The sequence below is a fragment of the Bos grunniens genome, chromosome 16 (genome assembly GCF_055505025.1).
Source record: "Bos grunniens cultivar Pamir isolate PY7600 chromosome 16, Bosgru_T2T1.0, whole genome shotgun sequence".
In the NCBI taxonomy this organism is placed as follows: domain Eukaryota; kingdom Metazoa; phylum Chordata; class Mammalia; order Artiodactyla; family Bovidae; genus Bos; species Bos grunniens.
Genome location: NC_141180.1, coordinates 34,339,211 through 34,355,811, shown reverse-complemented (window position 1 = coordinate 34,355,811; position 16,601 = coordinate 34,339,211). Strand labels below are relative to the sequence as shown.

General features: G+C 43.1%; 1 protein-coding gene across 1 annotated transcript in view; it reads left to right on the top strand.

Moving 5' to 3' along the window:
• The first annotated feature begins 276 nt into the window (after positions 1–276).
• The window catches only part of DNAJC11 (DnaJ heat shock protein family (Hsp40) member C11), a 70,351-nt gene continuing 54,026 nt past the window's right edge, over positions 277–16,601 (top strand). Inside the window, exon 1 of the mRNA XM_086344264.1 lies at positions 277–367. Within this exon, the coding sequence (XP_086200390.1) occupies positions 296–367 (72 nt within the window). The 5' untranslated portion in view covers positions 277–295. The remainder of the gene's footprint in view (positions 368–16,601) is intronic.

Below are 16,601 nucleotides of genomic sequence, written 5' to 3'. Positions count from 1 at the left end.
TGACGACCCCCGGAAGTGACCGCAAACTCGCTGTCTCTAGCCAAGGCACAGCCCCAGGGTCCCCGGGCTCGGCTTTAGGTCCCCGGGCAACACGTGGAGGGACGGGGCCCGCCCTCGGCCGCGCCGGGGAGCAGGGCGCAGGCGCGCTCCTTCCGGGCTGCGCGGAGGCGGCGCGACTCCAGGCCGCCAGGGGCCGCTGTGGGGCAGCCTCGCCGGCCCGCGCTATCTGAGCCGCGGACCGTCAGTCCCTCTTGAGCACGGCCTTGCAGGTTTGGCGGGGTGAAAGGTTGCGAAGATGGCGACGGCCTTGAGCGAGGAGGAGCTGGACAATGAAGACTATTACTCGTTGCTGAACGTGCGCAGGGAGGTGAGGCCTGCGGCGGGCCGCCGTCCGGACCGAGGCCGGGCCAGGTCGTTCAGGCGGGGCCGGGCTGGCAGCGACCGCCCCGTTCCCTCCTCGGGCGGCCGGACCCTGGCGGGGAGGCCGCGTGACCCCGGCTGACGTGCGCGATCGCTGGCCGGCCAGACTGTCCCCACCGCCCTGACCCTTGCGCCGGGGGTATCTTATCTGGCCTCTCCCCCAGCTCTCCGCGGCCGGTTTGCCGTGTGCACTGTGTCCCGGCAAAGCCAGAGGGCCCCGCGCCCCCTGGGGGAAACAGGGTCCCGAGGTGAAGGTGGAATGGGGAATCCAAGTCCTCCAGGACCAGTTGCCACACTCGGCTCACACACCCGCCTAGGCCGAGGGGCTGTGTCATCGTACCGCAGCCGGCAGGATGGGAAACGGAGTCCCAGGCGCCAAGGTCAAAGCCACCAGGGAACCTCCCCAGGGGTCTGTCCGGTCCCCAAGTCTTCCACGGGGACATCCCGCCTCTGAAGTGAGTCCAGGCTCAGAGGCACGTGTCTTGTGTCTTCCTTCTTCCTGAGCGGCTTCCAGAAATGGAAGAAAGAGTCTCTTGGACAAATAGCCTCCATTCGGAGGCCCAGGTTAGGAATAAACTCAGGAATAAGCGAAGAAGAGTTGACGCCACCACTTGCACCCGCGTTTCCAGACGCCAAGTGCTTATCCCTCGTTTCCTCACAGATTGAAAGATAACACTAGAGAGCCTCACATGGTGTCCTGGACATAGTGGGGTTCCAATTAAATTTCCTTTCTTGTTGACAAGTACATTTGAGGTCAGCGTGAAGGGCAGAGAGGCTTCCAAGGTCAGGTCATGTTCATGAAGTGAACTCTTTCTCTCTAAACTGCTAGGTAGGGTCTTCCCAGCCCGGCCATAGGATCTCTGATTCTGGCTCAGATTTTCCATTGATCAGAAGTAGCCTCATTTGGCTGTCCTTGGCAAAACTGATCACGCTGTTATGTCAGTGAGCTCAGGTCTGCGTGATGTTAATAATAGCTAATGTTCTGTGAGTGCTCACTTTGTGCAGGGCCACAGTGCTGAATGGACACTTTGTTTTATGTTATTGCAGTTAATTACCGTATTAGCCTTTAAGGTAGGCATTCAGAGAGTTCTTGATTGATATCTGAGGAAACTGAACCATAGAGAGATTAAGTAACTTGCCCAAAGCCACACCACTAGGAATTGCAAGAGCCTAGATTCACCCCTGGGCAGTCTGACTCTGAAGCCGCAGTTCTTGACCTCTGTGCTGTACTGCCTGGTTTACCACTCCTCAGACTCCAGAGCTGCTGGACTCTTTGGGCACTCCACGTGGGAATTCCTTAAATGTGTTAGTCACTGTTTACCGTGGAAACATCCAGTGAAATATTTTAGTGAATTTCAGATCTTGTTAGGTTGCAGTAGGGTCACCTAGAGATTCTTGAAACGAGTCATTGGTGAGGCTTCTTTGGCCTCTGTTTCTTTCCCTTTGAATGGAGCTGTCTGGCTCATTATTCTTTTTCTCCAGTTCTTAGAAGTAAAGTGGTAAATGAAACCAGCTTTTCTGAAATCAGCCTTTCTTACCACTCATTTATAGTTTGCCTGGGGAAAGATACTAATACCTGTTCACTGAATCTTGCATGCAAGTCACTTCAGTCGTGTCCGACTCTTTGCAACCCTGTGGGCCATAGCCCACCAGACTCCTCTATCCATGGGATTCTCCAGGCAAGAATACTGGAGTAGGTTGCCATACCCTCCTCCAGGGGATCTTCCCCACCCAGAGATCAAACCCACTTCTCCTACATCTGCTTTGGCAGTTGGGTTCTTTACCGCTAGTGCCACCTAGAAAGCCCCTAGAATCTTGCTGCTGCTGCTGCTGCTAAGTCGCTTCAGTCGTGTCCTACTCTGTGCGACCCCATAGACGGCAGCCCACCAGGCTCCCCCGTCCCTGGGATTCTCCAGACAAGAACACTGGAGTGGGTTGCCATTTCCTTCTCCAATGCATGAAAGTGAAAAGTGAAAGGGAAGTTGTTCAGTCGTGTCCGACTCCTAGCGACCCCATAGACTGCAGCCTACCAGGCTCCTCTGTCCATGGGATTTGCCAGACAAGAGTACTGGAGTAGGGTGCCATTGCCTGGAATCTTAAGTGGCTGCAAATGATCAAAAAGGTCTAGAGTAGTAAGCTTGGCTGAAGTCCTAGGTAAATATTTGTCAGAGGTATACCTTGAAATTGCCAGAGTGTTGGGACTTGTCATTGTTATTAGGCTGATGGGTGAAAGTCAAAGAAGTATTTCTTTAGAAATTTCACTTCTCCGGAACAGTGAAGTCACCTCCCACATTTCTGGCTGTAGGTGAAAGTCCTGTGAAACAAGTCCTCTGGCTTAAATCATTTTGTGTTGCTGCTGCTAACAAACTCAGTATAGAACACCATCCTCTGTGGTGTGATTTTCCAGGGTTCCATTAGAAAAGAAGCTCAGAAAGTGATCTCTGGACTTGATTTTAACTAAGATTTTTTGGTGAAATTAGAAATCAACCTGAAGTTGAAAGACCATGATTTAGCTGAAGATTAGAGAAGAAAATAGAAGTAATCTTTATCTTACACGTGTGGTCAAAAGAAGGTAATAACCCTGTTGATGTGTCAGGTCTACAGCTTGATGGCATTGAAGTGTAACTAGGAGGCAAGGTCCTCTTCCCACCAGCACCCCAGAGCGCTTTCAGAAGTCTCATGTTCAGGAGGTTCGTGACTTTCTGCCAAGAATCTCAGATGGAAGCAAGCTGAACCCAAACCAGGGAACTCTAATTAATAAAGTTTTAAATTTATAAGCATGATACATGATGATAACAAATGGAGTAATACAGAAATGTCTGAAATCTGCGTAAGAATCTCCCTTGCCATGTTTTAAACTTTAAAATATCCCCTTTAAATTGTATCCCAGAGAGTGAAGCAGGCAGCTAGATAAAACTTGGATGATCTTTACTAATTCCCTTTCTCTAGTGTTCCTACATTGTCTGTCTGCAGAGTGGAGCAGTTATCTGCCTGCCACACGTTGAGGGGAGGGAATAATTTATCATTAACTAGGCATATTGAAACTGGATTGGCATCTCTGGTTTACGTAGCCAGATGCACCATCAGAGGCCCAAACTCTGATCTGAGATTTCTGAGATGATTTTCCAAAATTTATTTGGAGAAAGGATTCCTGAAGAATTAGTGAAATTTTCTTGATGTACATACTTTTTATCGACATTATAATTGACACATTTTAAACCTAATTTATTCCTAAATAATTGAGTTTAACTTTAACCAGTGTTGTAGTTGAAAGAGTTTCATTTTTATGTATGTCAGTCAGCAACGTTTATAACCTGTTGTAAGATCTCTGGTCCCAATCAATTTTAGCCTTAAAGGAGCCAATCTCCTTTCCAAGTTGTAGATACTTTTGTTAAGAAAAAAAAACAGTCATTAAATAAAAAACAAACTCAAGTAGAAATGTCTTTTCTTGTAGCCCACATATGGAGGTCAGTGTTCTGGAATCTTCATCCTTCCTTCCAAAGTAGCCATGAAACTGGAAGTGCAAAATCATCACCTAAATGGAAAGTTTTCCCAAAGTCCCTGCATTTTCATTCCTTCCCTGGTGTAGGGCATCTCATCCTCTCCACAGTTTTTGGTTGTCTGGATTACTCTGGCTGCAGGTTACAGTCACAGAGTTGGGGCTGAAAAATCTGAGTTTGGACTGCAGACGAAAAGGCTAGAGCAAATGAGGAAGGTCTGCCCGTCACAGCCAAGACTGACCTTGGGGGACAGTCACCCAACCCCCAACCAAGGTGGCAGGGCCATCCACAGAAATTGAATGTAAAAGGGTGGTAAGCCAGGGCACATGTAGGTACCTAAAGCCCTGAGGTACTTATCTAACCTGATGGGCAGGTGATTAGTCTTAATGAGGGATGTGAAGGTGAGTCTACAAAGGTTTCCTTTATCGAGTTTTCCATTTGCTGCCTTAGGTTCAAAGTCTGATAGTTACAACAGTGAACCCGCTTGTGCTGAGCAAGTAGTGTGAGCCTTGGTTGTCCAGAAACCTGACTTAGCCCAATGGTCACATTCCTAAGGCTGCCTGTCAGTGAAGAGGAGCATAGTCCTTAAGAGCAGGGCTTTCAGGCCACTCAGGCCCCCAAGGGTGACCTTGAACACGTCATTCAACCTCAGAGTCTCCTTTACTGATATGCAGCCAGACCATCCTGTGTTCGAATCCTAGTTTTACCCCCGGAAGGTGTGTGCCTCTAGGTAGCTAGTCGTTGAACCTTTTTGCTCTCTGTTTTTTTGGGAGCTTTTCTTGAAATGTAGGTAACAGATAAAAATGTATTAATATGAAGTACTCGCTCTGAGCCAGGGTGTTGTATATTGGAGCATGAGGCTATGTATAAAGTACCTGACGCATAAGTAGGTATTTGATTAATGATGTTTATTGTTACTACTTCTTGGATTTTGATAAACATGAGGTTTTGCTTGTTTGAAAAAGACATCCATGTACATAGAAGACTTTGGTCTGTCCCATCCAGGCTCAGTTTACTGTGGTAGTAATAAAAAAAAAAATAGTGCTAAGCATAATTTAAGATTTTATGCTAAGTATTAGGTTCTAAATTCCCAAAGCTTTCTTCTTTCTGTTCAAATTACTAAGTTTATTCTCTTCAGAAGACAGTTATCTGAACTCTTCCCGCAAGGTCATGCATTTGACTTGGGTGGCGAGAGGAGTGGTCCCCAGCAGCTGGGCTAAGCTTGGGAGTGGGGTGCAGAGCCATGGGGTGATTTAAAGAGACGGCGTCTGGGTTGGAAGCAGAGTGGGACCCACAGGTCAAGTTGTTGTGAGCGGTCATCTTTGAAGGGACCAGGCAGAGAGGGCAGGGCCTGGCAGAGGTTCTGCTCCAGCGACAGCATGACAGCACTGGCGGTCAGGACGGTGACCGGTGGAGCTTTTGAGGGTCTTCCTGAGGTGAGGAGGGGGCCATTAGGGTACCCCTCAAGTTCCAGTGTCACCTCATACTGTGATTAGCAAACACCGCAAGGCTGAATTTTGAAATTGTTTTCTTTAATGAACCTTAAGCTAGTTACTACCTTTCTGCTTTGGGCATTTCAAACAATTGGGTCTTGAAATTTTAATGCTCTAGTTCTACATTATTGACCAAACTACCTCTCTTTTTTCTTTGTTTTTTTCTTAAAGGGAATTCAGTTGTAAGCTTTTCTATTTGCTGTGAGTTCAGTAAAACAATGGAGAGGAAACCATGGGACACACAAGCCACATGTTTTGCTTGGCTACGGAATTTTAAGAGTTTACTTTCATTAAACTTTCATTTTAATTTCACTCGTGTATTTTATTTACACCCTACCATGTTCAAAGAGAGGATTTAAGACAGCTAACAGAGATGAGAAGACAAAATAGAAGAAATGTTTAAAAGGGGGCACCATCCAAAAGAAAAAAAGAAGACCACTGGGAATGTTACTGCTTCCGTGGCCCCTGCATTGTATGGGTCACGCTCCTTTGTGGAAGCTCTTGTGGTCTGACGGCTGCGGGCTGCTTGGCTCTTGGGCTTTTGGAACCACTTCTGCCTGCAGTGAGTGCACTGTGTTCCCACCCGGGTTTGCTGCGGCCAGAACATTCCTCAGTAGTAAAATGCCAACAGACATCAAACCACAAGAATCATGTGGGCATCGAGTGGGCAGGATGTAGCAGATGGGCACGGATCACAGACAGTATAAGGTCAGGTATGTAGGGGAAAGAAGCCGAACCCTTGATGCAAGAGAGGATCTGAAGCGTGAGTTTTGACCCAAGAAGGAACTTAAGCTCATGGCCCTCAGATGCTGGCCTTTTTATTCACTCTTATGTCTCAAAGGCACCAAATAAACATACGGACATAACCAGGAAGAGAAATGAAGACAGAGTTGTACAGTGGTAGGAAAGTCTCTCCTGAGCCCTTGGAATGACCTTTAATCAAGAATCAGAATTTCTGCTCCTTTGGCCCGGTTCTCACGTGTTGTTGTCAGGAAGGGATTTGTCCTGAAGGATGGGAGCCCTGTCAGCCCCACAAACCTTAAAGGTGAAAAAAGGCCCTGCCTTTTTTTTTCCCCCAGTATTTAGAGTTCCTGTTCTTACCAATTCCCTAGTCCTGTTTTTGAAGTTACAATGCCGTCTTGAGGGTAAATTGTAAGTTTTTTCCTTCTGTGTTAAGGAGAACCTATGTAAGTTTTCTAAGGTTATTCCTAATTGTAGAATCTTGGAATTGTTTGCTCAACCTCCTGTTTAGCCTTTCTGATGCATTCATGATTTGATTTTTTCTCTCTAGAGCCCACCTTCTCAAAATGAAAGGTCCTAAATAAAGTGGTGGTAGGAAGCTGACTTCCAAAATCATGAGAAATAGAATGTGTGCGTCTGACCTCCATACGCAGCAAAGGTGGGCGTTAGGGAGGGACAGCTAGGATCGCTCACCTTGTACCTGGCATGTGAGGCACCTGTGAGTGTGTTGATGATTATTTGAAAAGGCCAAAGGTGAAGATGGAGTTTGAGAAGAGGTCAGTGGCTTAAAGAGCAAAGCCTTTGAAGTCTAGTCCAAGTTTGACTTTCTAGCCACCTGGGCTAAGTTCCTTAACCTCTCTGAACCTGTTTCTTCATCCATAAAATCCAGAGGATAATTTTACTGTTGTAGTGCTGTTGGGAGAATTAATCGAGAATGCATGTAAGTGCTTAGCATAGTAATGGGCACATTATTATGTAAAGTAAATGCCAGTATATTTTTATTAGTATCATGAGCATAAAAGTTAATAAGGAGTGCTCTCACTGATTTGTAGGAGTTCTTCACAGAATTCGGATGAGTCCTTTGACAGGTTAGTATAAATGTCCCCTTTCTGTAGTTTGCCTCTCCTCCTTGTAAATGTCTGCCAACCAAAGTTTGGTTTGAGCCAGGCTACACAAGTTCCAATTTCTAGCCAGCTTTTGGGTCAGGGATACATAATCAGGTAAATTTCTCCATCTCAGACAAGCCACTCAGTTAACCTTTTAGATATTCACTGTTTTTCTCTGAAATACGGGGGTTCTAACGCCAGTCTCCAGGCATTTTATGAGTATTCAAATGGAGGAAATACTGGTGATAGCACTTTGTTAGCTTTGCTCTGACCCTGCATCTCTGCCTTCTGGCCGTTACGATTACATGCTCGGATCACTTGCCTCCTGTGCCTGGCTGCCTCCCAGTTTCATGCTCACCTGTGCATCCCAGTGAAAAGCCTCGGATGCTCTTTGATTTTTCTTCTCCAAGTAGTATTGAGTCCCTTCTCAGGTTCCCCACAGGTACTCAGTCCATGAATCCTCTCCACTCCAGCTGACTTTGACCCCCTCATTTCTATTTTCTTCAGGTCTCTGTGTTTTCACCTTTTGTCAGTTTCAGTCAAGCTGTACCAGTTAATATTAACGCAGTACTGATCACGTTTCTGTAGCCAGAAGTCTTTTGTCACGTCCTATTTTTTATTGGATAAAGGTCAAATTCTTGGCTCTGTTTTTAAAGCCCCTTACAAATTAGATGTTTTCTATATTTTCTGCCCACTTTGTGCTGACGTTCTGTTTTCTTCCACTGCAAAGCAGGCTCCATGTGGGGTCAGGCACCGTGGTTGCCTGGCTCGCCACTGGGTTCCTAGCACTGTGGGCACATGACACATACCTGTCAGATGTTTGCCAAGTGAATGAGTAGGCGGGTGGATATCCGCGTTAATTTCTTGCCTACTTCCTGCCTTCTTCTTTGCCTTTAATAAGGCCAGTTTGTCAGTGTTCTGTCTCACCTGTTTCCTCGGGGCACTCTTTTCCCCTGAAATGCCCCAGCCTGTTGTCGATACTGAAACAAATTCAGTCTGCCTTTTGCATTATTTCAACACTACTGGCTCCATGAAGTTTTCTTTCCATTCTGACAGCGCTGAACTTAGGTCTTTTTTTTTTTTAATGTGGACCATTTTTAAAGTCTTTATTGAATTTGTTACAATATCGTTTCTGTTTTAATGTGTTTTGGGGTGAAGCATGTGGGATCTTAGCTCCCTGACTGGAGGTCAAATGTGCACCCCCTGTGTTGGAAGGCGAAGTCTTAACCACTGGACACAACCAGGGAAGTCCCGTGTCTTCGTTATTGTTTAGTTAAATCCATGTGTGGGAAGTTTTAGGGAATGGACACATGCACTTAGTTTATAATCTCTTTGAGGGCAGGGATGATGTACTTCTTCTGTATCTCTTGTGGTACTTAGAGCAGAGTTGACATTCAGTTAACGTGGTGGTTTGAAATGACGAAATATTTGCTAATGCCATACTCACCTTGTCCAGGTGCATTTTACTTTGTGGGACACCTGTATTGAGGAACATGTTGCAGTTTTGGTGGCAGGTCATCCTAGAGGAATGTATTGGAAGCACTTTGATAATTTTCAGCTTGGTAAATCTCAACTTTCCCTTAGGAAAATTGCTTAAAGTCAGGGAGCAGAGGATGAGTGCAAATTCATAGCTGGGGCCCCGGTTTAAGCCAAGACCTGTGGAGACTCAGTTCAAGACTGGATGCCGTGAGAGAAGAGGAAGGAACGCCTTTCCCCGCAGGGCTTGTCCTTTTTCATCCGGCAGATATTGATCATCTTTCTCTTACGTTTCTTTATTGCGATGAGAAAAGGTTACATATTTATCATCTTTTGTACTAGCACCAGTAATGGTATTTCTACAAAGCTTCAGATGGATTAGATTTATTTTTTAACAGTTCTTTTTCCTTTTGTCAGTTAAATAGAGCTGAATTTTTACCATAGGCATTGGTTAGTTTCTCTTGAAATCCTGTTCTATTTGAAATGCTAGGACAGTCTGTATCACACTTGAGGGTGAGTCCACCTACTTAGTAGCATTCTGTCAGTCAGTTGTGTTCAACTTTACCCTCAAGGCTCCTCTGTCCATAGGGTTCTTCCGGAGTGGGCTGCCATGCTCTCCTCCAGGGGATCTTCCCGACCCAGGGATCAAACCCACGTCTCCTGTGTCTCCTGCATTGACAGGTGGGTTCTTTACCATTGAGCCACCTGGGAAGTCCCATATACATTGTCAGGGTCTTTTATTTGTGGATGAACCCCCATGTGCAGGAACTTATTTCCAGAGCCTCCAAAGATGTCCCCATAAGTAAAAAGAGTAGAAGACTGTGCTGAGCAGGGAAAGTGGCATCAGAAGAGGGTAGGGCCATGCGGAGGGCAGTTTTCTGGTCTTCTGAAGCTGCAGACTGTGTGGGAACCTTCACACAAGCTAGTCTCTCAGTGTGATCAGAATCTGCTCAACGACACCACATACTCTAGCGCCCTTTCTCTTCGTGAAGCGGCTCTCGCTCAGCACAAAGTACCCATGCTGTCTTGCTGTTAATTAGCTCTGAAATCTGCCTTTTCCTTTAAATTCTGTGAGCACCAAGTATCATAAAAAATTACAGCCTTTTATTAGCTGATGCAGTTTATTTCGATCAGATTGTCGTGGAGCATATGGGCAGTCATGAATCTCCAATTGCAGTAATTAGGCAGACTTCCCACAATCCAAAAGAACATAGTTTGTGGAGGTTTTGTTGCTGAGATACAGTAATATAGATATAGCCTGGAAGTTTGAGCTTGAAATTTATAGGCTTCGGCAATAAAAAGCCTGGTAGCTTTACTTTTTTAAATTTGTACTTATTTATTTATGGATCTTCGTTGCTGTGCAGGCTTTCTCTAGTTGTTACAAGCGGGAGGTTACTCTCTAGTTGTGGTGTACAGGCTTCTCATTGCAGTGGTTTCTCTTGTTGAGCATGGGCTCTAGAATGCACAGGCTCAGTAGTTGTGGCTCACAGGCTTGGTTACTCTGAGGCATGTGCAACCTTCCTGGACCAGGGATTGAACCTGTGTCCCCTGCATTAGCAGGTATATTCTTAACCACTGGACCACCAGGGAAGTCCAGCTTTACTTTTCTTAAAGTGAAGGTCTGAGGTATCGCTTAAGTTGTTGCTTGTATACTCTAACGGGTCTTCAAAGTATTGAATGAAATATCATTGTACTAGTTAGATGTGCTGTACACCAAACATTATTGGCTCTTAACTAGGGAGGGGCTGCACTTCCTAGTCCCCTGGTGGTTAAGTGCGGTCACATGACCAGCTCTAGCCAATGGCGTGAGTGGAAGGGATGTGTGTGCTGCTCAGGCTGGGGCACTTAAAGGGCAGGTGAGCCGGAGTCTTATGCTCTTCCCTCTGCCTCCGTGATTGGCGGTGGTTCCAAAGGGTCTGTTTTGTCCACCTGGGACCTGAGGACATTGCCAAGCAGAGAACTAGCTGGCCCAAGATGGACATGTAGTGTGAGGGAGAAAAAAACTGGAATCTGGGGGTTGTTTGTCACCGCAGTATCACCAACCCAGCAGTTCTCAAACTTTTTAATGTCAGGGCCTGTTTACATTCTTAAATTATTGAGGGCCCCAAAGAGCTTTTGTTTATGTGGGTTATAGCTATCAATATTTAACAATAAGACACAAAATGTACTTCTTATATTTCAGTATAAGCATGAGAAAAACTTATGGATTTCAAAATAACTATGTATTGGACAATAATGAGTTTGCAGGCAGAACGAAAGATAGTACACTGAGAATCAATTGAGGTGATCTCTGAAAACTTGTGTTTATAGCATAAAGCTACCACCTTACAAGCTTCTAGAAAGCAAGAAAGTGTACAAGTACACACTTCACTAACCATCAGAGCAGTGGTATCATCACACCTCATGTTACCTCAGGAAAATCTCACTGTGTGCTTATTGAGAGAGAAGGAGAAGGGGGCAACAGAGGATGAGACGGTTGGATGGCATCACTGATTCAATGGACATGAACTTGAGCAAACTCCGGGAGATGGTGAGGGACAGGGGAGCCTGGTGCGCTGCAGTCCATGGAGATACGACTTGGCGACTGCATAACAATGCTTATGAAAGGATGAGGAAAAGGCAGATAACACCTAAGTATTATTATGAAAATAGTTTTGACCTGTGGACCCCCTGAAAGGGTCTCAGGAACTCCTAGGGGCCCCACACCACACTTAAGAACCATTGATGTAGCCTGTCCAATGGATAGCCATACCAATGTTCCCACATGCTGTAGCTGACTTTGCTAATTGAAGATAGGAAATAAAAGCAGAGTGACCGTATACTCTCTGACTCTGTGCTGTCACTTTGAATGCAGAGATGGTGTCTGTCACTAGAAATTAAAGTGAAAATGGAGCAGTGTCTTCTGTGCCTTAATTATCTAAGGGAAGCAAATACAATGAAATTGTTATCAGGAGACTTTTCTAAGCAGGATACCATAGCAGAAATCAGAAAGGAGCATGGATATGTTTGATTTTACAAAAATGAGAAACATCTCTAAAACCTTTTTTAAAGACTTAAAAGGAGTCTATATTTGGTACAGAATCACATTTCCAACATATATAAGGAACTCTTGGCTTTAAAAGGGGGGGAAAAAAAATGAATACCCCAATAGGGAAACAATACAAAGGAAACAAGTAGAAGAAATCTGAAATGCAAATAAAGGATTGGAAAAATGTTCACCCTCACTTGTAAATTAACAAATGCAGGTTGAAACAAGGCTGTTTTTTGTTTGTTTGTTGTTTTGCTTTTTCTCTACCAGATTGGCAAAGTTTTTTTTTTTTTTTTCCTTTTTAATGATAGTATTCAGCTCTGACAGATGAAAATCTGTTAGCCCACCCTGCCAGAAGACAGGAGGATTATTCCCTGGAGAAATTGAGCCAGAAAGACTCTGGAGCTTAGACATAGAGCGTAGAGGGTGAGAGTGGCTCCCTAACAAAAGCAGGGAAACATAAGTGTTTGCACCCTGCGTGGTGAGGCTTCTAGCTTTTTTCCCCTTATTCCTGGGCTCTTCCCTGAAGGAACTAGCCTATAAAGAGAAAAGACTGCCAAATGAAACTTCTAGGTTCCCTTCCAGCCATTTCAGAAAGAACCTCATCAGATGACAAGGCCTGTTCACACATACAGAGCTTCCAAATAGCCTATTAGTGTCTTACTATGAAGTGTAAATCAGCTGTCAAAGAACATCAGGTGTTTGAGGGAAGCCTCCAGAGGAATTCTGAGAGATCATGCTGACAGCAAGGAGAAACTAGAAGAAACAGACAATGCAAGGAGTTTGGGAACTAGATTGCCTTCAGATAGATAAGATCCTGCATGTAAGAAATAACAGCAAGGTGATTCATCGAAAAGAAATACTACATAAAAAAAGAAGGAGTTCTTGGAACTTAAAAAGAAGATAACAAATAACTGGAAGTTAAAGATGAGGAAATACCCACAAAAGTAAATTTTAAAAATTGGAAGATCAAGTTTTTTAGGCGTTAAATAAAGTAAAATGAAGGAGAAGACATTATTAAACAATTAATATGAGAAAATTTTCTCAAAAGATGTGAGAATACAGGTAAAAAGGGCCAATCAGATAACTAACAGTGGATTGAGGAGTAAAAGACCCCCGTACTAAAGGAAATCATAGGTTAAAGAGGGTCCTGAAAGTTTCCAAACCAGGTTGCAAAGGATTGGATTGTTTCCAGCTTTTTAACTTGTAAGATACACATAAAATTCTGTGCAATTTTTTTCTTAGTCATTTTTAAGTATACAGTTCTGCAATGTTAAATGTTTACATATTGTTATGCACCTGCCACCGTTTACATCTCATACACTCTTCATTTTGCAGAACTCAAACTCTATCCCTATTAAACAGTAACTCCTGACCTCCCTTTCCACCAGCCTCTGACTGCCACCGTTCTACTTTATGTCTATGATTTTGACTACTTCTAGGTACCTTACATAAGTAAACGTGTACAGTATTTCTCTTTCTGTGACTCGTTTATTTCACTTAGCATAATGTTCTCAGGGTTCATCCTTATTGCAGCACATGTCAGGATTTCCTGCCTTTTTAAGACTGAATAATATCCATTGTCTGTATATGCCACATTTTGCTTATCGATTTATCTGTTGATGGGCATTGGGCTGCTTCCATGTTTTAGCTGTTGTGAATAATGCTGCTCTGAATATAAGTGTACAAATATCTGTTCAAAACCTGCTTTCAGTTCTTTTGAGTATTTACCCAGAAGTGGAATTTCTGGATTGTATGGTAAATCTGTTTTTAATGTTTTTGAGGAACTGCCATGTATTTCCCATAAAAGCTCTACCATCTTACATTCCCCCTAGCAGTGCACATGGGTTCCAGTTTCTCTGCATCTTTGCCAACACTTATTTTTTTCCTGTTTTTGTTTTGTTTTGAATGGTAGCCAGCCTGATGGGTATGGAGTGATGTCTCATTGTGGGTTTGACTTGTTTTTCCCTAGTGGTTAGTGATATTGAGCATCTTTTCGTATGCTTTTAGCCATTAATATATCTTCTTTGATGTATTAAGTCCTTAGTCATATTTGAATCAGATTTTTTTTTTTGAGTTTTAGGAATTCTTTATATATGCTAGTTATTAATCTCTCATCATATATACCATCTGCAACTATTTTCTCCCATTCTTCAGATTGTTTTTCTACTTTCTTGATAGTATTCTTTGATTCACGAAAGTTCTTAATTTTGATGAAGTCCAGTTTCTCTCTCTTTCCTTTCTTTTGTTGCCTGTATCTCAGATGTCCAGTTCAGTTCAGTCGCTCAGTCGTGTCCGACTCTTTGCGACCCCATAAATCTCAGCACGCCAGGCCTCCCTGTCCATCACCAACTCCTGAAGTTCACTCAAACTCACGTCCATCGAGTCGGTGATGCCATCCAGCCATCTCATCCTCTGTCGTCCCTTTCTCCTCCTGTCCCCAATCCCTCCCAGCATCAGGGTCTTTTCCAATGAGTCAACTCTTCGCATGAGGTGGCCAAAGTACTGGAGTTTCAGCTTTAGCATCATTCCTTCCAAAGAACACCCAGGACTGATCTCCTTTAGAATGGACTGGTTGGATCTCCTTGCAGTCCAAGGGACGCTCAGGAGTCTTCTCCAACAGCACAGTTCAAAAGCATCAATTCTTCGGTGCTCCAGCTTTCTTCACAGTCCAACTCTCACATCCATACATGACCACTGGAAAAACCATAGCCTTGACTAGATGGACCTTTGTTGGCAAAGTAATGTCTCTGCTTTTCAATATGCTATCTAGGTTGGTCATAACTTTCCTTCCAAGGAGTAAGCGTCTTTTAATTTCATGGTTGCAGTCACCATCTACAGTGATATGCAGGTCAGGAAGCAACAGTTAGAACTGGACATGGAACAACAGACTGGTTCCAAATAGGAAAAGGAGTACATCAAGTTTGTATATTGTCACCCTGCTTATTGAACTTATATGCAGAGTACATCATGAGAAACACTGGGCTGGAAGAAGCACAAGCTGGAATCAAGATTGCCAGGAGAAATATCAATAACCTCAGATATGCAGATGACACCACCCTTGTGGCAGAAAGTGAAGAGGAACTAAAAAGCCTCTTGATGAAAGTGAAAGAGGAGAGTGAAGAAGTTGGCTTAAAGCTCAACATTCAGAAAACGAAGATCATGGCATCTAGTCCCATCACTTCATGGCAAATAGATGGGGAAACAGTGTCAGACTTTATTTTTTTGGGCTCCAAAATCTTTGATGTTACATCTGAGAAATTGTCACCAAATCCAATGTCTTGAAGCTTTTGGTCTGTTTTCTTCTAAGAGTTTTAAAGTTTCAGCTCTTACATTTAAATCTTTAATCAAGTTTGGGTGGATTAGCCAAAATTGTAGGATACAAAGTCAACATACAAAAATCGGTTGCATTAATTTTTTTATATGGTGTTAGGTAATGGTCTTCACTCTTCATGTGGATATTCTGTTATCCTGGTACCATTTGTTGACAAGTCTACCCCTTCCCTGTTGAGTAGTCTTGGCACAGTTGTCAAAAATAATTTGATCGTTTGTTTGAGGATTTACTTCTGGGCTCTCTGTTCTATTCTGTTGGTCTATATGTCTGTCTTTATGCCAGTATCGTTTTGGTAACTGTAGCTTTGTTGTAAATTTTGAAATAGGGAAGTATGAGTCCTCCATCTTTGTCTTTTTCCAAGACAAAGATGCTTTGGCTTTTGGGATCCCTCGAGATTCATGTGAATTTTAGAGTGGACTTTTCTATTTCTGTAAAAAATGTCATTGGTATTTTAATAGAGATTACATTGATTTTGTTAGTTGCTTTGCATATTATTGACATTTTAGTAATATTGTTTTCCAATCCAAAGTTTTCCAAAGACACTTGACATAAAATATCTTTTTCATTTATTTATGTCATCTTTATTTCTTGTAAGCCTTTTTTACCTCCCTGGCTAATTCTTAAGTTTTGTTTGTTTGTTTTTTATGCTATTGTAGATGGACCTGTTTTCTTCATTTCCTTTTCAGATGGTTTATTGTTCATGTATAGAAATGCAGCTAATTTTTGTGTGTTGCCTTTGTAGCTTGCAATTTTGCTGAACTCATTTGTTAGTTCTAACAAGGTTTTTGTGTATGTGGAATTTTTATAGAGTTTTCTATATATGATTGTATCATCTGTAAACAGATAAGTTTACTTCTTCCTTTCCAATTTGGATATTTTTTATTTCTTTTTCTTACCTAATTGCTCTGGCTAGGACCTGCAGTAGTACTATGTTGAATAGAAGTGGTAAGAACAGACGTTTTTCCCTTTTTCCTGATCTTAGGGGGAAAACTTTCAGTCTTTTACCATTGAATATGATGTTAGCTTTGAGTTTTCTTCCTCAGTTTGTAAAAGCCTCTTAATGGTTTTTGTTTCTTTTAGTTTCCTTCTGTTTCTAGTTTGCTGAGTGTTTTTATCACAAGAGAGTATTGAGTTTTGTCAGCGCTTTTTCTGCATCTATTGAGATGATCGTATGGGGTTTCTTTGAATATGGTGTATTGTATTGATCAGTTTTCATACATGGAACTGTCATTTCATTCTAAGAATTAATACTGCTTGGTTGTAATGTTTATCCTTTTAATATGCTGCTGAACGCTCCTGGTATACTGTTGAGGATTTTTACATCACTGTTCATAAAGGATTCTGGTCTGTAGGTTTTTTTCTTTTTTGTGGAGTCTTTGTTTGCCTTTGGCATCAGGGTAATAGTGGCCTCATAGCATGAGTTTGGAAGTGTCCCCTCCTCTTCAATATTTTGGAATAGTTGAAGATTGCTATTAGTTCTTTAAATGTCTGGAAGAATTCACC